This window comes from Chelonia mydas, chromosome 2 (genome assembly GCF_015237465.2).
Source record: "Chelonia mydas isolate rCheMyd1 chromosome 2, rCheMyd1.pri.v2, whole genome shotgun sequence".
Lineage (NCBI taxonomy): Eukaryota > Metazoa > Chordata > Testudines > Cheloniidae > Chelonia > Chelonia mydas.
Genome location: NC_057850.1, coordinates 183,081,478 through 183,103,727, shown reverse-complemented (window position 1 = coordinate 183,103,727; position 22,250 = coordinate 183,081,478). Strand labels below are relative to the sequence as shown.

Sequence of the window (22,250 nt, the reverse complement as noted above, 5' to 3'; positions counted from 1 at the left end):
ACATCAGAGTTTGGACATATCCTTGGAAACCTTTGTCCCTAGACATATTATGTTGGACATTTCCCAGCAGTTAATAACTGCTGTAGGAACTTAACCTGAGGGTCAGTTGCTGATCTGCTGAGTTCCCAAGATACCTGCGTATTTTGTTTCTTTTTAAAATAGTATCTTTTTCACTTTGCCCCTAGAAAGCTGTCGACCCACCTCACAGTGATAACATTCCACGTGGTAATCCTTGTCCATGGACACAACCCGAATTGTCTCATCAGACCCCTGTAAGTATTAAAGCAAAAAATTATATTAAACAGATGGGGCGGAGGGGGTAAAGGAGGATGTGACACATGGGTTCTGTGAATTTCTTCCTGTAGCAATGTGGATATTGAACAAATGCATGTGGGCCACTGGCAGAAAACCTCAAATAAAGCCTGCCATCTGCAGATCTGCTTTCAGAAAAGCTTCGTCATCAATCTACTGTAGGCAACCCTGGAAAACTGAACATCAGAGACTAAAAGATTTCTGCTGGCCAAGTCAGTCCCAAATGGATACAGCAAGGAGTATGTGCAATCCTTCAATATTTCACATTTCTGAGAAAGTGTCAGCATTTTTAACTGGTTCTACCAAAAGACACAAATTAACAAGATTATGATGAATAAGAACTCGATTCTAGTGGAGGGCACTCCCTCATACATGGAACACTCTTCAAATCAGCAACTTGGTATTGACTAAGGGACAAGTTAGCCTGACCTACCAGTAACAGCAACAAAATCTCACAGAAGGTGAAAAGAGCAGATTAACACAGTTGTAGCAAACTGAACAATCAAGCAGAGGAACCACTGAGTTTCAAACACTGCACCTTAACCTTGGGCCAACAGAGGCTGAGACTGCTGTGAAAGCAACACTCTGGTGGAAACGTACAGCTCTTGTGAGCCAGGAAAACATTCAGTCTGACAGAGAGTTAAGCATAAAGTAAAAAATGGCATGATCCTAGGGGTCCCCAGGAAAGCAGTGGAGTAAGAATTGTAAGCAATAGCAAAAAAGGTTCTTACCTCAGTCGGCAGAATGGGATGTCCACATGCTGCACATTTTGGAGCTAAAACTCTAAAAGAGCAATGGGAAATTACAGTTACACCCATACCATCTGTATGAAAGAGGCTTGTAGGTTCTGACTAAGAGGTAATCTGCAACATGTGGTTTTTCACTTTATCTGCAAGGATAGAGTTGTGAAGAGCTTTTCATTCCAAGTGTTTGTTAGTTCATTTTGTAAACAAACTGGATACCACCATATAGCCCTAATATTGGCTCAAATGGCTGCACAATCTGCAGTAAACACTACTTATGGAGGAAGTAGTAAATCCCAGGGCCAGTCTACAAGTTTTTTATACATCCAGGCCATGAGCATCCGGACCATAGAATCTATCAGTGAATATTGTACATGATCCATTCAAATGTGTCATTTATGCCAGTTATATCCTGGTGTGACTGATAGAAACTGCTCTGATCTGAGGAGCTGCCATTTTGGAATAAACACTTTTGAGAAACTACTTCTGAGGTCAACTCTCAGTACTCTGTTTTCCTCTAGAATGGAAGGGCAGCTGTGTTTAGACACTTTTTAAAATTGAAAACTTTTAGGAGTGGTGAGCATGGCTAGTTATTCTCAGAAGGAGCCATACCAAGCTGGTAGCTGCAGACCCTCAGATAAAACAGTCACTCACCTTCTCGCAACTGTTGTTCTTCGTGTTGTTCACGTCCATTCCAATCAGGTGTGCGTGCGCCGCGTGCACAGATGTCGGAAAGTTTTTCCCTTAGCAGCTCCTGTCGGGTTGGCTGTGGAGCCCCCTGGAGTGGCGCCTTCATGGCGCTGAATATATGACCCTGCCGACACGACCCCCCCTTCTTCTTGCCGGCTACTCCGATAGAGGGGAAGGAGGGTGGGTATTGGAATGGACTTGAACACATCTTGAAGAACAACATTTACGAGAAGGCAAGTAACCGTTTTTTCTTCTTCGAGTGCTTGTTCACGGCAATTCTAATCAGGTGACTCCCAAGCTCTACCCCAGAGGTGGGGTCGGAGTCAAGGAATTGCTGATTGGAGCACCACTCTGATGAATGCCGCATCATCTTTGGTGAGCTGGGTGATAGCATAGCGAGTGGTAAATGTATGCACCAATGACAAACTTGCTGCTCTGCATATCTCCTGTATCTGGACCTGGGCCAGGAAAGCAGCTGACGAGGCTTGGTCCCTTGTAGAATGTGCCATAATAGCAGGGGGTGGGACCTTGGCCAGCTCATAACATGTGCGGATATAACCTGTCCAGGCCCTTGAGGAAACACCCTACCATGGGGTTGGCGAATATGGAATGTCCAGATGCTCCCCGATGGAAGGCCGAGATAGCAGCGAGGTGTACCTTATTGGATGATGCTGCCAGGCCTTGTTGTTTCAAGTGTAGGAGAAACTCCAGGATGAATGGTACAGGCACCTGGAGTGGAGGTGTGTGATGCTGGGCACACCAGCAAATAAACCTCTTCCACTTAGCTAGATAAGTGGCTCTGGTGGATGGTTTCCTGCTGCCTAGTAGGACCTCCCTCACTGGTCCCGACCACAGGAGCTCCATCGGGTTTAACGATGAAGATTCCAGGCTGTAAGATGGAAGGACTGGAGGTCCGGGGTGGTGAAGGCAACTGTGGTCTTGTGTGTTCAGATCGGGGTAGAGTGGTAGTATGATCGGGGTGTCCGCTGACAGCTCCAGAAGCGTGGTGTACCAGTGTTGACGGGGCCACGTGGGGGCAAGCAGGATTACCTTTGCCTTGTTTCTGCGGATCTTGAGCAGCACCTTGTGCATGAGTGGGACCGGTGGGAGACATACATGAGGCGGTCTCTCCAAGGTAGCAGGAACGTGTCCAAGATTGAACCCAAGCTGTGTTTCTGGAAGGAGAAGAACGTTGGGCACTTTCTGTTGCTCTGGGTGGCAAACATCGATTTGGATGGAATGTATGACACCTGGATGGATGGACCACTTGTGATTAAGGAAGGACCTGTTGAGGTGGTCTGTTAGTTTGTTCTGCACACCTGGGAGATAGCCCACTCCATTCACCTGGAGGCATCCTATGCAGAACTCCCATAGCTGGAGGGCTTTCCAACATAGGGGAGAGGACCAGGCTCCATCCTGCTTGTTGATGTAAAACATGGCTGTGGTGTTATCCATCATCACTGCCACAAATTGGCCTTGCAGTAGGGACTAGAAAGTTTGGCATGCTAGTTGCACCGCTCTGAGCTCCCTGATACTGATATGGAGTAAGAGTTTGTTCTCTGACCATGGGCCCTGTGTTCGGAGATCTCCGAGATGTGCCCTCCAACCCAGTGCTGACATGTCCATTACCAGGGACAAGGAGAGCTGTGGGCTGTTGAAGGGGACTCCTGCGCACACCATCTGAGGGTCGAGCCACCAATGGAGGGACTCAAGTACTTGCTGTGGCACCGTCACCACTGAGTCCTGGCTGTCGCGCCCCAGGTGATAGGCCGAAGTGAGCCACGATTGGAATGGTCTGAGCCTCAGTCTGGCATGCCAGACTACGTAAGTGCAGGCTGCCATGTGGCCGAGGAGACTCGGGCATCCCCTTGTTGTAGTGGTTGGGTATCGCCTGACGTTTTGAATAATGTCTGTTATGGCTTGGAATCAGGTCTCTGGCAGGAACGCCCTTGCCTGTTCCAAGTCCAGCACCACCCCGATTTATTCTATTCTTTGGGTCGGGGACAAGGTTGACTTATTCACATTGAGGAGGAGTCCCAGTCCCTGGCAGTCGGCTGAATCGAGGCCAGGGTCTGTCACAGGGTCTTTATGTTGTTTTGAACAGTCTTGATCAAAGGCAGAGCTACCCGTGATGGACCTTCGGGAGTGAGAATATCCACCATGGGGTCCTTTGCCCGCAATGTGGGGTTGCAAGCAGAGGAGGTGGTCGAGGCCATCTGCCTAAGGAGGTCCTGATGAGCCCTGTGGTCAATTGGAGGAGAGCCCAAAGCTGACCCCCCGCCACAGCTTCATCAGGGGAAGAAGACAAGCTGGCCAGAGAAGGTACCGGGTCCTACTGCCCCTCCAGCTCCCTGACCTCTTGGTCAGTGCATGCCCCTGTGGCAGCTACAGCTGGGGTGGCTGTAGCCTGACTCTGTGGCTGGTCCTGTGTTGGAGGTGCCTCAGCCGCGACCCGAGCCTGAAGGGGCAGTTGGGACAGAGTGGCCTCGGATCCCCGAGGCGTAGGCCCGTCCCTAGGAGAGTGGGGTAGCCGGTGTTCTGAGGCTACCGATCTTGAACCCCTTGAAAAGGTGTCCTGGGTCTGGGGGTAAGTCTAGGGGGCCCAAAAGGGCCACTGCGCCGACGGCTGTCAAGGCGGTTGCCTCGCAGACCTATGTCAACTGTGTCTCAAGTAGTACCAGCGGCATCAGACTCTGAGGAAGTGGAGCCTGGTTGCGATGACCACGGCGGCGCCGAGGGCCTATGAATCAAAGACTGGTGCCATGATGTGGTGGAGCACCGGTGCCGGGATGACCTCACTGGGGACTGGTCTTATTGGCAGCTGAGGCTTGTCCCCGAGAACTGGGAGCTGTGCAGCCGTCATCTCGATCAGGTCCCTGGTGGCTTCAAAAGTGTCCGGGATGGAGGGAGGTTCTAACACCTCCACTTCACACTACCCTGCCAGAAAGTCACTACGTGCTGGACTCAACAGTCCCTCTGGGGCACTAAAGTCAACGGCGCCGACTTAGCACTGGGTCCTTTCTGGGGTGTGCCCAGGCATCCTGATGGTCCTGCGGTTTTCGGGGCCAGCAAGCATCCCCTTTTGGCCTTCTTGTGTTGCTTGTGCGGCATCGCGGAAGTCGAGCAGTGCTGGGCTGCTATTCCTGGCTACGGTGCCGGGGAGCGCTGGTGCCAAGGGTCTTTTGTGCTAGAGTCCTTCCCTGGTGCCATGTCGCGTATGGATGCCAGAGCACTCCGTATGGACACGCTCGGTGCCAATCTTGGCAGTTCGCAGCCGGCTGTGGGCGGAGAGCGGATTCCATTAAAAGTTGTTTTAGGCAAAAATCATGCTCCTTCTTGGTTCTTGGCCGAAAAGCCCTGCAGATTTTGCACCTCTCCGTTTGGTGCGCCTCCCCCAGACACTTTAGGCAACAGTCGTGGGGACCACTGATGGGCATAGGCCTATTGCAAACACTGCAGGGTTTAAAGCCTTGGGCTCGCAGCATGCCCCAGAGCACAAGGGTGGGGTCAGGGATTGGGAAGAGGCCCAACTCCCAACCTATGTACTAAATTAACTATGTAAATTAACAATACAACTATGTGCTAAATTAACTATAACACTAACTTGAAACTCGAACGACTAACAGGAGAACGCTAAGGGAGCACTTGCTGAGCAAGTGAGCATTGTTCCAACGGCCATAATGGATGGTAAGAAAGAACTGAAGGGGGGTCGGGTAGGCAGGGTCATATATCCAGCACCATGAAGGCGCCACTCCAGGGTGCTCCACAGCTGACCTGACGGGAGCTGCTCAGAGAAAAACTTTCCAACATCCATGCACGCGGCATGCGCACATCTGATTGGAATTGACATGAACAAGCACTCGAAGAACCACCGAGCAGTTTCTATCACTAGGTCATACAAGCCTTTTTTAACGGCTCATGTACACTATAATAGTAGAGTGCCAGCTCTTTTACCGTAAAAGGTAGGAAATTGCTTTTTTGTTGAAAGGCGATCCGGATGTTTAAAAATGTCATGGTCTGGCTCTAGGATTTACTTTTTCATCTACAAGTACTATTTACTGCAGATTATTCAGCCATTCAGGGGTAGATTTCAGGTTGAAGGAGTCCTTGAAAGAGCAATGAACCCCACTTAAAGAAGGGCTAGGAAGTAGGAATAGGTTAGCATTTCATTATCTGTCTGAAAACAGACAGCCACAAAAGTAGCTACTCTGAGAGGTGGAAGTGGGGACAGGGAAAATTAGACACAGGAATAATCCTTGCACAGACATATTAAAAGACCTGGGGCCTGATTTCATTACAGTTGGGGCAGGATCAAGCTTGAATAGTGTTTTGGATGGGTTCAAATCATTTCAAGTGCAAGGGAGTCTGCATTACTTTATAGTAATAGTTTATAATACATTTATATTACTTTGTAGTAATTACTCTATAGTAATAGTTACATCTACAAGAAATTAAAACCTTAGCACAAGTGCAACATAAGACAATTCTATGGAGTACCTGAGAGCAGGAGTATTGTATATTTCAATACCCTCCTTGACCGTAAGAGGAATCAGGCAGCAGAATGGAGTAAGTGAATGGCTCAAAGTGTATGTCAACTGGCAGGTATAATATTACGTATGACAGTAGCCCTTTAATCTCCCTAGATAGTATATTTCTAGTGATTTGCAAGTAGATTTTTTTTTATGATACATCATTTGTTTAATTAACTAACTGTATAAAAAGCTGGATACTAACCCCCATCCCCTCACGAAAACAACCACCACCACCAGACACACACACACACACACACACATTCCGCACTGACATCCTAATAATATTTAGTTCTTACAAGCCAGAGTCAGCCCCTGGTATAACTAAGTGTAGCTCCCATTGGCTTCAAAGGGATTTACCAGTTTACTTCAGGGCTGATTTAGTTCTTACTCCTTTAAAGCACTTTACAAACATTAACTAATTGAACCATACATTCCCCCTGAGAGATAGGTGAATATGACATCAATTTTGCAGACGGTGTTAAGTGACTTACCCAAAGCCACAGAGGAAGTCAGTGGCAGAATGAAGGGAAGAGGTCAGGAGTTCCTAGCACCCAGTCCCATGCTTATTCCACTAGACCATACACCTACACTATTTTGAAGGTTGAATGAGTGGGTTTTCGACTAGGTTTACTTAGCTGTTTCCTTTGTTCTTACTTGTGGTAATCTCTGACACAGTAGATTTTGTTCTCAGTGTCTACCGTGAATGGCACTCCATCCAGACATTCATTACAGATCACACAACGGAAGCAGCCTGGATGGTATGATTTCCCTAGAGCCTGCAGGATCTGCAATAAACCAGAGACAGAAGAGAGCTCACGAACAGGCATTAAAAGATGAGAGTATAGCAGTAGGAGCATACTACCAACCACCTGGCCAGAATGGTGATGGTGACTGTGAAATGCTAAGGGACATTAGAGAGGCTACAAAAACAGAAAACCCAATAATAATGGGGGATTTCAACAATTCTCATATTCACAGAGTATATATCACCCCAGGATGGGCTGCAGAAATAAAATTTCTAATCACTATTAATGACTGTTTCTTGGAGCAGGTAGTCCTGGAACCCACAAGGGGAGAAGCAATTCTTGATTTCGTCTTAAGTGGTACACAGGATCTGATCCACGATGTGAATATAGCTGAATCATTGAGCAATAGTGACCATAATGTAATTACATTTAATATCTTTGTGGGGGGGAATACTGAAGAAACCCATCACAGTAGCAGATTAACTACAGAAAAATGAAAAAGCTAGTTAAACAGAAATTAAAAGAAATAGTCACAAGAGTGAAATGCCTGCACGCGGCATGGAAACTTTTTAAAAACACCATAAGAAAGGCTCAAATTAAATGTATAACCCAAATTAAAAAAAAAAAAAAAACCAGTAAGAGGATAAAAAAAATGCCACCATGGCTAAACAGAGTAAAAGAGGTGTTTACAGCGGTGAAAAAAAACTTTTAAAAATTGGACGTCATAGCCTGCTGAGGAAAATAGAAAGGAACATAAACTCTGGCAAATCAAGTGTAAAAGTACAATGAGGCAGGCCAACAAAGAATTTGAAGAGCAACTAGCAAAAAACCCAAAAACTAACAGCAATTTTTTTTTTTAAAGTTCATCAGAAGCAGGAAGCCTGCCAAACCATCAGTGGGGCCACTGGACGATCAAGGTACTAAAGGAGCACTCAAGGAAGACAAGGCCATTGTGGAGATGCTAAATGAATTCTTCACATCGGTCTTCACTGGAGAGGATGTCAGGAAGAAACCCACATCAGAGCTATCCTTTCTGGGGGACAAAATCTGAAGTACTGCCCCACACTGATGCACAAATAGAAGAGATTTTGAACAAATTAATAAATTAAACAGTAATAAGTCACCAGGACCAGATGATATTCACTCAAGAGTTCTGAAGGAACTCAAATGTGAAACTGCAGAACTACCAACTGTGGTATGTAACCTATTGCTTAAATCGGACTTTGTACCAGATGACTGGAGAATAGGTAATGTAATGCCAATTTTTAAAAAAAAAAAAGGGGGGAGGGGGGGGCTCCAGAGGCAATCCTGGCAATTACAGGACGGTAAGCCTAACTTCAGTACCAGGCAAATTGGTTGAAACTATAATAAAGAACAGAATTGTCAAACACAGAGATGAACTCTATTTTGGGGAGGGTCAACATGGTTTTTGTAAAGGGAAATCCTCACCAGTCTATTAGAATTCTTTGAGGGGGTCAAACATGTGGACAAGGGAAATAGTGTACTTGGAATTTTAGAAAGCTTTTGACAAGGTCCCTCACCAAAGACTCTTCAGCCAACTAAGCAGTCATGTGATAAGAGGGAAGGTCCTCTCATGGATCAGTAACTGGTTAAAAGATAGGAAACAAAGGTTAGGAATAAATGGCCAAGTTTTTTTTTTAGGGGAGAGAGGTAAATAGAGTCCCCCCCAAAATGTGTACTGGGACCAGTGCTGTTCAACATATTCATGGAAATAGGGGCAAACCCCAAAGGTGGCAAAGTTTGCAGATGATACAAAATTACCCAAGATAGTTAAGTCCAAAGCAGGCTGTGAAGAGTTACAAAGGGACCTCACAAAACTGGGTAACTGGACAACAAAATGGCAGATGAAATTCAGTGTTGATAAATGCAAAGTAATACACATTGGAAAACATAATCCCAATTATACATACAAAATAATGAGGTCTAAATTATCTGTTACTACTCAAGAAAGATCTTGGAGTCATTGTGGATAGTTCTCTGAAAACATCTGTTCAATGTGCAGCGGCAGTCAAAAAAGCTAATAAAACGTTAGGCACTATTAGGAAAGGGATAGAAAATATAATGCCACTATATAAATCCATCGTGCATTCATACCTGGAATACCGAGTGCAGTTCTGGTCGCCCCATCTCAAAAAGGCTATTTTGGAATTGGAAAAAGTACAGAGAAGGGCAACAAAAATGATCAGGGGTATGGAACTGCTTCCATATGAGGAGAGATTAAAGAGACTGCGGAAGTTCATCTTAGAAAAGAGATGACCAAGAGGGGATAAAATAGCGGTCTATACAATTACAGAAAGTGAATAAGGACGTGTTATTTACCCCTTCACGTAATTCAAGAACCAGACGTCACCCAATGAAATTGATAGGCAGCAGGTTTAAAACAAACAAAAGGAAGTACTTCTTCACACAACACACATTCACCCTGTGGAACTCATTGCCAGGGGATGTTGTGAAGACCAAAAGTATAACTGAGTTCAAAAAAGAATTAGATAAGTTCATGGAGGATAGGTCCATCAACAGCTATTAGGCAAGTGGTCAGGGACGCAACCCTGTGCTCTGGGTGTCCCTAAATATCTGACTGCCAGACACTGGGACTGGATGACAGGATGGATCACTGGATAAATTGCCCTGTTCTGTTCACTCCCTCTGAAGCAACTGGCACCAGTCACTGTCAGAAGACAGGATACTGAACTAGATGGACCATTGGTCTGACCCAGTGTAGCCATTCTTATGTGCTTATGAAAATAATATACTTATGACACTACATCAGACAATGGTGCAGTGTCATAGGACATACTACGTCCTGTTTTAGTAATTTAATTGTAAGAATGATTTAGCAGAGATAGAAATGGTCCAGAGAAGAGCAGCTGGGATCTACATTTAGCAAGAAATTCCAAAGACTAGAATTATTTAGCTGGAAAGAAGAGTTGGCAGGGGCTAGATTCAGAGATTCAAAATTACAAAAGTCAAAGGAAAAAAATGACTGATTTTTCCTTTAAACTCTGTCTAAAACCTTAAGAATATGGGGACACTGCATAACTAAAGGACAGGAAATACAGAGCCAACAAAAGAAAATACCTCTTTTCATTCTTCTGCAACAGGCTGAGACAAATGTAGCGAAGAGAGGACCAGCATAGTAACAGATACTATGGTCCAGCCCCCAGCCCACCAATGCCCTACCTGCCCCCAAGCTCAATGGGCTGCGGGGAGCCATGCTCTCATGCAATGGGTGTGGACAGGATCATCACTGAACTGCCACAGGAGTTCATAAGAAGTCAAAGTCAGTGTGTTTTTAAACGTCCTGCTCTTCAGACCAAAGTTCATTTTAAACAGACACTGAAAACGTGTCTGTGCAACAAACACGAATGGATGCTAGTTTTGCTTCCTGGCCATGACAAGCCAGAGGATTAGGATTCTTTCACTGTCACAAGTCATCACACCAGCTAGACTAACAGATCAAATGAGGTGATCCTATACATGAATTTCTTTTGCCCTGGAGACATCATTCTAAAATGCTGTTTTCTTTCTGAGGCAAGCATCACTTACCATGTCCATTATCAAATGACCACAAATGAAACACCTGTCAGCTGACTGCTGGAAACCTGAATACTGCAAGGAAAAAAAATTGGCTTAACATTTTACACGGCTGGGTAACACACACACTTTGTATGATGGGGAGTGATGTCTTACTCTGCTCAGCACTCCTTAATGAAGCAAAGCTTCCTTTTGTTTTGTCTAAACAACAAATATTGGGTAGGCCCTCATTAGAATATCTCAAAGTTACAGTGTCAGATTTTCAAAGTTAAGAGGGTCTGTAAATTTCAATAACTCTAGGGTGCTAATTTAAGTTTAAATTGAGTTTAACATATGTGAGCAAATACCAAATGTGCACATGCAAATCAGGGATCTACTGATAATGCATGTGTGCTTATCTGACCATGTATGTGCAAATATCAGGTATTATGCATGTACATCTCGTAATTGTATGTGTAAATTAGGTGTACATCTATAGAACCTGGCCTAATTTGAAAATCCGGCCCGCAATCTCACTAGGTTCATAAATGTAAACTTGGAGGGCCAAATTCTACCTTTACTTATGGTGGTATAAATGTGGCATAAATGTCACTGAAGTCAATGGCACTGTCCCAGCTTAGTGCTGGTATAATTCAGAATAGAATTTGGCCCAGAGGATTATTTTTGCCAAGAACTAAACATATGGACCTGATTCTCAATTACATTAATGCCACTTTTACACCACTGCCACCAAATGTAAAAGACATCCACTTTAAATGTGCTTTACACAGCATGATTAGTAGAAAGGGTTTTAGTGTAAATGAGCATCAAGCCCACCAAGTATTTTTAATATATCTAATTAGACTGTATGTTTTACAATGCCTGGATTATTAACATCTATTTTTTTAAATTACACGAGAGAGAGGGAAACTAAAGAGGGACTCCTCTTCTCCCCAGTAGCAATCGCTGGGGCTGATCAATAAGAGGACACTTCGGGGGAGAAAGGGGAAGCAGAATGAACTCACTCACTCGCTAACTAACAACCAACCAACAAACAACAAACTAACTCACAAAACAACACAAAAAAAATATAAAACAAAACAAATCACCCTCCCAAAAGTCTTAGCTAAACACCCATAATCTAATGCTTCATTAACTTATTTTTCATAGTCTTTTTTTTCTTTACATCCTGTTTTTTCAGTGACTTTTCTTGTACTCCAAGGACTGTCTCTCTGCCTGGAGTCCAAGGTCATTTCTGTGCCACCCAGATGCACCTACATAGGGACCACCAACCACTCCATAAATGATCAGAGGGACTGCTTCTAGAGCAATGCTGTTCGCATAGTTCAGCCCAGTACCCAAAGTAAGGGTCTGGTCCAAAGCCCATTGACATCAGTGGACTTTGTAACCGGCCCTAAGCGTGCCACTTCCATAGCGTGTGAAAGAGCCGCAGAAGTCTTAATGTTGTTTCAGGGTGCTGTTATGAAGGGCACCTAAATCAGATAGGTATTTAATAAATATTTTTAAGCACTGCTCGCCCTACTCTGTCCACAGTGCATCAGGGTGTCTCATCTCTCTCAGAAATGCCCAGTCAGAGAAAGTTGATAGGAAGGGGAAAATCTGTTCCCTCGCTTGTTTCTCTCTCTCTCAGTTTATCATGCCCTCATCCCCACCATATCTGAACATACAACCCAATCCCTTTCCGGTGAATGCTGCTTGTTGCCAGTCTTTTGCTGAAATGTCAGTTCTTGGATCTGTGAGTTGCCTGCATTACAGTTTCTCTGAGTCACAGCATGCAAGTTGCAACAGGAGAGGCACAGGGCACAAATGCACTCACCAGAAAGTCTTCTTCACAGAACACCTTTCCGTTAACAAAATAAAAGGCTTTTCCTCTCAGTTTTCGACCTAGGGAGAAAAAAGAGGAGGGAGAAAAAAGTGAGTAGATCGATGGAAAAAAAAATATACTACCAAAAGCTGGTAAAAGAGATGCATTTGGGGCAGTATCTGTCTTTTTGGTTTCCGTTTGTGCAGCACCTAGCAAAAATGGGGCACTAGTTCTTGACTAGAGCTCTTAGGTGCTATTGTCATGACAATAATTATGATTATGATTTCTATTATCATCCAGCTGAGCTGAATGCTAGAAACTATTCCAGGCCTAGAATATCACTAACCAGGTTTTCTTTTTAATGACAGTCCTGTGATCTTGAGGTCTTTAAACTACAATTTGAGGACTTCAATAGCACAGATATAGGTGTGAGGTTTTTTTGTGGGAGTGGTGGGTGAAATTCTGTGGCCTGCATTGTGCAGGAGGTCAGACTAGATGATCATAATGGTCCCTTCTGACCTAAATATCTATGAATCTATGAATCTTTGGACTCTAATCACTGTGTTGCAACAAGGGTGATTTCAACAATGAGAGTTTCACATTCCATGTGGCTAGATGGTTACTAAAGTCTCAATGTCCTTTTATCGAATAAAACTTACCTAAGAAACGACCTCAGCACAACATACTGCTTAATGCCACAAAATACCATCTCCCACACTCCTCTCTGAAACTAAGTGAGAGAGGGAAGCAGTAGGGATAGTTTGCTGATTCACTCTGGAAGCCACCGCTGGTGAGTGGTTAGGTAAATAAGGGTGTGTGAACAGGGGTTTATCTATACTAGACTTTATTTCTTTAAAATTTCCCACCAGTGCTGTTCCACCAGTGGGAGCATGTCTTTAGGTGGACTAAGGCACTGGCAGCTGTCAGCATTTTAAACACCAAATCATCTGGACCTGCTCTGAGCAGAGTTAGGCACCACAACGGCTAAACGCCTGTGACTGGACTATACTAGCATGCCCATTATTGCTACTGCCTTGGGAGTTGTGCCGGTGCTAGCAATGGTGTGATTTTTTTTCCCCCCCGGGGAAAAAAGAGCTTTTTTTGCATTCATTTTTAGAGTACCTCTTGTGTCTCTTTACAATCCACTTTCCCCGTTAAGGCTGTGACATTATCCTCTAAAATGGCAGCTGATCTGCTTGTGTATCTGTCGGAGGTAAAATGTTACAAAACCTGCTGCAATTTCCAAGGAGGAACCCTGCAGCCAGCATTCCTGATTAGAAAGTACATGGCCAGAGTCTGATTTCAGACACGTACATGGAACTTCAGCAAGGAAAAGGCAGTATAATTCTAGGAGCAGAATGTACAACATCCCATTTGATACATTACATAGGGTAAGTACTGTCTAAGAAAACAAATATTGCCAGATTATTGTAGGTTGCTGTGCTTAGAGCGTAAGCTGCTAGGCACAGGATTTATGTTTTCCTCTACGTTCTGTGCAGGACGAAGCACATTTCTGGCACTCACAAAATAATAATGCTACTCACTGTAACGTACAGAATTAACAAAGGCAGACAACAGAATGAAGCAACATAATTAAAGTGTAATCAGTTTCATGGTGTGTACACCAGAGGGCGCTTTCAGACAGGCCAGAAAACACCATGTACCACTAGTTAGGAAATCAAATGCTTGAAATCCTGGCCCTATTGAGGTCCATGGAAATTTTGCCACTGACTTCAGTTGGGCCAGGATTTCACCCTTTGTCTTTAGTGCTTGATCTGGAGGTCGACAAAGAAGGGAAAAGAATATTGCAGCCGCATTTCTTGAAAAGTCAGCCACTGTTTGCTCATGCAACAGCCAATTTTATCAGCAGCATGGACAGGTAACAAGTGCATCTGAAGGGACTAGCTATGATAGAAGAACCACCATGTAATGGGGTTTTCTGTCACACTTAAGGACAACTGGGTTACGATAGGTTTTTATTGCCAGGTCGGATGGGAAAGCACAGCTTGATAACTACGTGAGGGAATGATGTTCCAGTTTAGCTCTTAGCCTTGCCCCCAAAAGACTGTTCACAGCAAGGTCAAATAGTTTCAGACAGCCGCTATAGGAAACCAGACATCATGTTTCAAAATCCCACTGGGTAGAAGCCTGTCAAACCACAGGGGGGGGTTGGTTTTGTTTTTTAGAGGTGTGGGGGGAGTTCATGCTTGCACGGAACACACATTTCTGTGAGCAAACACAGGTTTGCACTCTGGGTACAAGCAGAATTTAATGATGCAGCTCACTTTGACAATTTGACTCTCCAAATCAACTAGCATGGAGCATACAAATATATGCACTACAGCAGACTTCAAGGCCAGTGAACGTAGCAATATATGTAGCATGGGACATTATGAAACAAGGACACGTCCAACCACTGCTATGATTCCTTAACAAGCAGTCTTTGTTGACCGGAGGACCACCCCACTAATAACCCAAACCTTCTCCCGGGGGTTAACGTTCTCCCTGCATACAGCAGTCACAGACACACCCACAGCAGAAACACCTGCTGCAGAAGACAGAAGAATAGCCATGGTAGGTTCAGGCTGCCTTGCAGAGGTGCACTGGGGGTGAAAGAGATGGTGCAGGGAGCTCCCTTGCTCCCTAGCCTATGCTTGCAGGAAATGGCCATAATGCTGCAGGTGGTGGAGGAGCTGCTGCAGGAGGAGGAGCTGCAGAAGCTGTTTAAGAGGGGATTTGGTCTTGGCTCCCCACCCGGCACCACTCAGTTCTGAGAGGGCTGCACCGGTGGGAGCACACATGACATCAGTTGTACAGGTGCAGCAAGAGTTGCTGCTCGGTGTGCTCTCCCCAGCTCCTTGGCACCACTGTGCATAGGAAGACGTGCCTCTTTCCAAGCCACTGCACCTCTCCACCTCCATCACACGCACTACGGGTTCTAAGAGCAGTTATCTGGTCCATCATTTTTAAAGCATTCTCAGTTAATCATGAATCTCTGCTCTGGGGAAATGAAAAGCAGAACAGCAGCACAGGCCTGCAATCTTTCACCAGCCCGATAAGACCCCAGAGAGAAGGATGGCATAATCAATGGTTGTGTCTACAAGTAGGCTGGCACCCAAATAACTACATGGGCTTTAATCTACACCATGTGCTATGCTGGTGCAAGTCTGTGTGTGTGGACACCCTTATTTCAGCACAAAAACGCCCAGTTTCTGTTGTGCTGAAGTTGATATTTTACTGAGTTAAGCAAAATCAAAACAGAACATTGATTCCACAGTAAGAGTGTCCATACACTGACTTATACTGAAATAAGACAAGGTGTAGATTACAACCCATTCAGTCATTTGGGTGCCAGTTTGTGTGTAGATCTGTCCTACACAGGCACTGGTTTTGATGGAGGGTTTGGTCAGCGGGGAGATGAGGAAAGGAAGACAGCTGTAATGAGACAATACTTCAGCTACTAATGATTATTTAGAATGTGATTGCCAAGTAGCTTCATGAGCAATTTAACAAGAGGTCAAAACAAGCAGTCCTAACTCAGAAAAATTGCCCACTGATTTCAACAGCAGTTTTGCCAGAGTATAGGTGTCAGGGTTTGGACCTACACAGCTAATTAAAAAACAAGAATTGAAACATTCAACTTAAAAAAATAAGTTACAAGCTAGCACACACAGTAGCATAGCAAAACGTGAAGATGTCCAAAGGACTGTCCTTCTGTCTGTAATGTATCTCCATAAAGACAGCTTGGGGAGGAGGAGGGGAAGAGGCTGAGGGAGAGAGAGAAAAGGCAATAAAGCTGTGCCTGTTTCTGGATGAAGGCCCTGACCCGTGTGCTAGTGATACCCATTGCAACAGAGGGACACAGGTTGAATTGCTGCCACAGTCATTCTTTGACAATGACAAAATGTATTTTGCAGGCATCGTACGCTGTGTGTATTTTTAACCCCCTGACCCTTGCAGTCAAGATTTATTACAGCAATCCCCAGTGGGGTGGTCATAGTTAATGTTCTGTGTCAATGTTTTCTTTATAAGCTCCTTTAGCAGCATGATAAGTCCCTTTGGAAGGTATTTATAATTTGGTTGTCAAAATTTGAAGTGGACAGATGCACAAGAGGTGCTACTCCCATGAATGCTTTACAGGAAAATAAAAGTCAATTTTTTAAAATTTTTTTTGCTTTGGGGGAAGGGACAGAGGTGATTATTTAATTTTTAGCTCCTCTCTCGCCTCACCCCAGCCTTCTTTTTCTCTAATCATCTGGCAGAAATTTAATGTGAAATTTTTCAAGTGACTACATAAATGGCGCCCATAAACACGTCCATGCAGCAATTGCGTGCACAGAACCCCCAAGTGTGCACACAAATCAGGGAACTGCATACGCAAACAAGGCAGACATAAAAGGATTTATCCTCACAACATCCTTCTGAAGTAGGGAATTATCCCCATTTAACAGATACACAGAGACTGACTTCCCCAACATCACACAGGAAATCTATGGTGGAGCTAGGAATTGAAATATCTCTGGTTCTAGGCCAATGCCTTAAACCATAAGTCTACCCATCCTGTCTGCTACTTGTTTTGAGTATACAAGTGTAAGACTTTGTGCAGTAGATGCATGTGCATTTTTTCCAGGCACCAACAGAAACCATAGATATACCAGAAGCACATGACAGGTCTAACAGACAGAACACATATGCCCATATTTAAAAATTTGACTCTTACCTCTCAGAAGTAGGACTGTCAAGCGATTAAAAAAATTAATCATGATTAATCGTGCTATTAAACATCACTTATTTACATATCTTTGGATGTCTTCTAGATTTTCAAATATATTAATTTCAATTACAACATAGAATATAAAGTATACAGTGCTCACTTTATTTTTTTTGTTACAAATATTTGCACTGTAAAAAACAAAAGAAATAGTATTTTTCAATTCATTTAATACAAGTACTGTAGTGCAATCTCTATCATGAAAGTTGAACTTACAAATGTAGAATTATGTACAAAAAATAACTGCATTCAAAAATAAAACAATGTAAAACTTTAGTTCCTACAAGTCCTACGTCAGCCAATCGCTCAGACAAACAAGTCTGTTTACATTTGCAGGAGATAATGCTGCCCAATTCTTGTTTACAATGTCACCTGAAAGTGAGAACAGGCATTTGCATGGCACTGTTGTAGCTGGAGTCACAAGATATTTACATGCCAGATGCGCTAAAGATTCATATGTCCCTTCATGCTTCAACCACCATTCCAGAGGACATGGGTCCATGCTGATGATGGGTTCTGCTCAATAACGATCCAAAGCAGAGTGGACTGACACATGTTCATTTTTATCATCTGAGTCAGATGCCACCAGCAGAAGGTTGATTTTCTTTTTTGGTGGTTTGGGTTTGGTAGTTTCCGCATCTGAGTGTTGCTCTTTTAAGACTTCTGAAAGCATTCTCCACACCCCGTCCTTCTCAGATTTTGGACGGCACTTCAGATTCTTAAACCTTGGGTCGAGTGCTGTAGCTATCTTTAGAAATCTCACATTGGTACCTTCTTTGCATTTAGTCAAATCCACTGTGAAAGTGTTCTTAAAACGAACATGTGCTGGGTCATCATCCGAGACAGCCATAACAAGAAATATATGGCAGAATGCGGGTAAAACAGAGCAGGAGACATACAATTCTCCCCCAAAGAGTACAGTCACAAATTTAATTGATGCATTATTTTTTTAATGAGCATCATCAGCATGGAAGCATGTCCCCTGGAAAGGTGGCCAAAGCATGAAGGGGCATATGAATGTTTAGCATATCTGGCACGTAAATACCTTGCAATGCCAGCTACAAAAGTGCCATGCAAACGCCTGTTCTCACTTTCAGGTGACACTGTAAATAAGACGCAGGCAGCAGTATCTCCCGTCAACGCAAACAAATGCGTTTGTCTTAGCGATTGGCTGAACAAGAACTGAGTGGACTTGTAGGCTCTAAAGTTTTACAGTGTTTTGTTTTTGGGTGCGGTTATATAACAAAAAAAAAATCTACATTTGTAAGTTACACTTTCATGATAAAAGAGATTGCACTTCAGTACTTGTATGAGGTGAACTGAAAAATACTATTTATTTTATTTTTTACAATGCAAATATTTGTAATAAAAATAATATAAAGTGAGCACTGTACACTTTGTATTCTGTGTTTTAACTGAAATCAATATATTTTCAAATGTAGAAAAACCTCCAAAATATTTAATACATTTCAACTGGTATTCTATTGTTTAACGTGCGATTAATTGCGATTAATTTTTTTGAGTTAATCACATGAGTTAACTGCGATTAATCGACAACCTTACTTAGAAGGCTTTCATTTTATTTTACTGAGTCAATGTGTTGGGGTCCCTAAGTAGCAAGAATAGTACGCAAACCTCAAATAAAGCAAAGCCTTTCAAAAAGTTATACTCTGGGGTCCTCCTCATGCACCTCAGCACAAGGGTCTTGTGGAGCACAAGCCCCACTGAAGTCATTTCAGCAAGTGGTAGGATGGGGGCCTTATACAGTAAAACCTCAGGGTTACGAACACCAGCGTTACGAACTGACCAGTCAGCCACACACCTCATTTGGAATCAGAAGTATGCAATCAGGCAGCAGCAGAGACGGGGGCAAAAACATGCAGCACAGTACTGTGTTAAACGTAAACTACTAAAAATATAAAGGGAAAGTTTTAAAAAAAAGATTTGACAAAGTAAGGAAACTGTTTCTGTGCTTGTTTCATTTAAATTAAGATGGTTAATAGCAGCATTTTTCTTCTGCACAGTAGAGTTTCAAAACTGTATTACGTCAATGTTCAGTTGTAAACTTTTGAAAGAACAAACAATGTTTTGTTCAGAGTTACGAACAACCTCCATTCCTGAGCTGTTCGTAACTCTGAGGTTCTACTGTATACTATATCAATAGTCCTCAATTTCTCCAGACTACTGTACCCCTTTCAGGGGGCAGATTTGTCTTGTGTACCCCAAGTTTCACCTCACTTAAAAACTACTTGCTTATAAAATCAGACATAAAAATACAAAAGTTTCACAGCACACTATTACTGAAAAATTGCTTACTTTCTCCTTTTTATCATATAATTATAAAATGAATCATGAACCACCCCCCCAGGTTAAGAAATACGGATATAGAATATAGAGCAGTATAAACAAGTCATTGTCTGTATGAAATTTCAGTTTGTACTCACTTCGCTAACACTTTTCATGTTGTTTGTTGTAAAACTAGGCAAATATCTAGATGCATTGACGTACCCCTGGTTGAGAACTACTGTACTACACCTTAAAACTGACATCAGATCAAGAGGTCAGAAAGCTGGATGTAATTTTTCATTCCAACTTTTTCTTTTAAAAATCCATGTCTCAAATACTGAAGAGATTACATTGATATGGTTGCTGAAATGATGCCCTTGCTTGCCCATTAGAATGTTTAATTCATGGGTTGCCACTCCGAGAACTAAATAATATAATGATCTTTGACTTGAATTACTGGCTCCTGGCAATATTTCACCATCATTTCACTCGGTTATTGGCAAAAACATACTAGACAATTAAAATGTTTCCACACTTCTACCATCCCATCCATCTCTGGCGGTCATTACAGGATTTCTCAGTTCTACCCATGATAAGAGCTTTGATCCTCACACCTCTATGTATTCATCAGTCCTATCTAGGATATCTAATCCATTTAGCTATGGGACCTATCAGATGACTGTCACCATGGCATTTAAGCACTGCGTCAGTACTACTTATAACTGTGTCAGTAGTATCTTTATGCTCCAACAAGCACTCTTTGTTCTGCAATTGGTAGTAACCATACAGTCAGGCTGAACTTCCAGGATGCTAATGCTTTTTGGCCACGATAATCTCACATTATGGATCTTGCACTTTAAAGTTTATATCTTCATAAAACTCTGAATCTGCTACTGCTCCCACAGAGGCCAATTGGAGATTTGCCCTAGACCTCCGTAGAAGCTAGATTGAACCCTGAGAGTTTAATTTTGTCCAAAGGCTTTTTAAATTGGTTTCACATTAATTAGCATCAGTGGTTATGCTGGTTTAAAAGGAAACCAGGATCACAAGTCCCTGTCCAAAGGTAAAAAGTTATTGTGCGCCACAAAAGTTTTCGTCTCAATGTGTATAATTAGAAGCCTATCCACCTTAGCATAGCTCTCCAGTTATAAAACCAACCTTCTGCTGTAATTACAGCTGGCAGTTTTTGTTTTTTTTTAAAGCAAAAGATTTAAGTTCATGGAGGCTATAACCTCCAAATTATCCACGTGGCTGGCAGTCTGGAAAATGACAGATTCTAAGAATTAAAAGACAAGAGCAATGGATGATCCTTGCTGAGCCTGGGAGCCATGGAGTAAAGCTGCAGTTTCCTATTCCTTTTTTGTTTCCCTCAGTAAAACTCAGATTGTAGGCCCCACTCTCAGGCAGCACAGACTGGCTGCAGACCTCTAGCTGGAATTCCTCCAGGTCCTACACCACACTCCCTGTAGCCCCTTGCGCACGGGATGTTTCAGAGGCAGGGAAGCACAATGAGCGCCAGCAGTCCCCTGCTGATGAATGATACCTTGGGGACCATCACCGGATGCCACATGCTAGAGCCACTTTTACGATGCGCTAACCTGTGCCTCAGGCCAGGCAGAGAATCAGGAAGGCTAGCTCCTTACTAAGGAATGGAAGGAATGAGAGCAGCAGAATAAAGACAAAGGGCTTCAAAAAAGCAGACTTCAACAAATGCAGGGACCTGGTAGGTAAGGTCCCACATCTAGAAGAAAATCTAAGGCAAAAAGAAGTTCTGGAGAGCTGGCAGTTTCTCAAGGAGACAGTATTAAGACACAACTGCAAACTACCCTGATGCGAAGGAAAGGCAGGAAGAATAGTAAGAAGGTATTGCTCCATCAGGAGCTCTTTAATAAACTGAAAATCAAAAAGAAATGCTACAAAAACTTGAAACACGTACAAATCACTATGGAGGAGTACAAGAGAATAGCACAAGCATGTAGAAACAAAATCAGAAAAGCTAAGACTCAAAATGAGTTACACCTAGCATGGGACATAAAAGGCAATAAACAGCAGTTCTTTAAATACGCTAAGAGCAAGAAAAATAGGAAGGAAGTACAGGTTCTCTACTTAGTGGGGAAGGAGAGCTGATGACATCAAGAAAGCTGAGGTGTTCTATTTTGCTTCAGTCTTAACTAAAAAAGGTTAATGGTGACAAGATACTAAAACACAATTAATATTAAACAACAAAGGGGAAGGAATGCAAACCAAAATAGGGAAATAATAGTTTAAACTATATTTAGATAAGTTAGATGTATTCAAGTCACCAGGGCCTGATGAAATTCATCCTAGGGTACTTAAGGAACAAGCTGAAGCAATCTTGGAACCTTTATAAATTATTTTTGAGAACTCATGGAGGATGGGTGAAGTCCCAGGAGACTGGAGAAGGGCAAACACACTATATTTAAAAAGGGGAAAAAGGAGTACCCAGGGAATTATAGATCAGTCTGTCAAACTTCAGTACCTGGAAAGATACTAGAACAAATTATTAAACAATCAATTTGTAAGCACCTGGAGGATAATATGGTTATGAGGAACAGCCAGCATCGATTTGTCAAGAACAAATCATGCCAAACCAACCTAATTCCCTTCCTTGGCAGGGTTATGAGCCAAGTGGATGGGCGGGAAGCAGTAGACTTGATATATCTTGATTTTAATAAGGCTTTTGATGTAGTCCCACGTGACATTCTCATAGGAAAATGGTCTACATGGAATTACTATATGGTGGGCGTACAACCAGTTGAAAGTCTGTACTCAAAGTGTAGTCATCAATGG

At 43.1% G+C, this 22,250-nt stretch overlaps 1 protein-coding gene across 3 annotated transcripts in view; it reads right to left on the bottom strand.

Annotated features, from left to right (window-relative positions):
- Positions 1 to 22,250, bottom strand: part of LIMD1 (LIM domain containing 1) — a 64,182-nt gene that overhangs the window by 8,709 nt on the left and 33,223 nt on the right. For all 3 annotated transcript variants that reach the window (XM_037890244.2, XM_043540778.1, XM_043540777.1), the window contains 5 exons: positions 12,395 to 12,462; positions 10,591 to 10,653; positions 6,932 to 7,062; positions 1,044 to 1,095; positions 202 to 270 (listed from right to left, as the gene is read on the bottom strand). In XM_037890244.2, the coding sequence (XP_037746172.1) occupies positions 202 to 270; positions 1,044 to 1,095; positions 6,932 to 7,062; positions 10,591 to 10,653; positions 12,395 to 12,462 (383 nt within the window). The remainder of the gene's footprint in view (positions 1 to 201; positions 271 to 1,043; positions 1,096 to 6,931; positions 7,063 to 10,590; positions 10,654 to 12,394; positions 12,463 to 22,250) is intronic.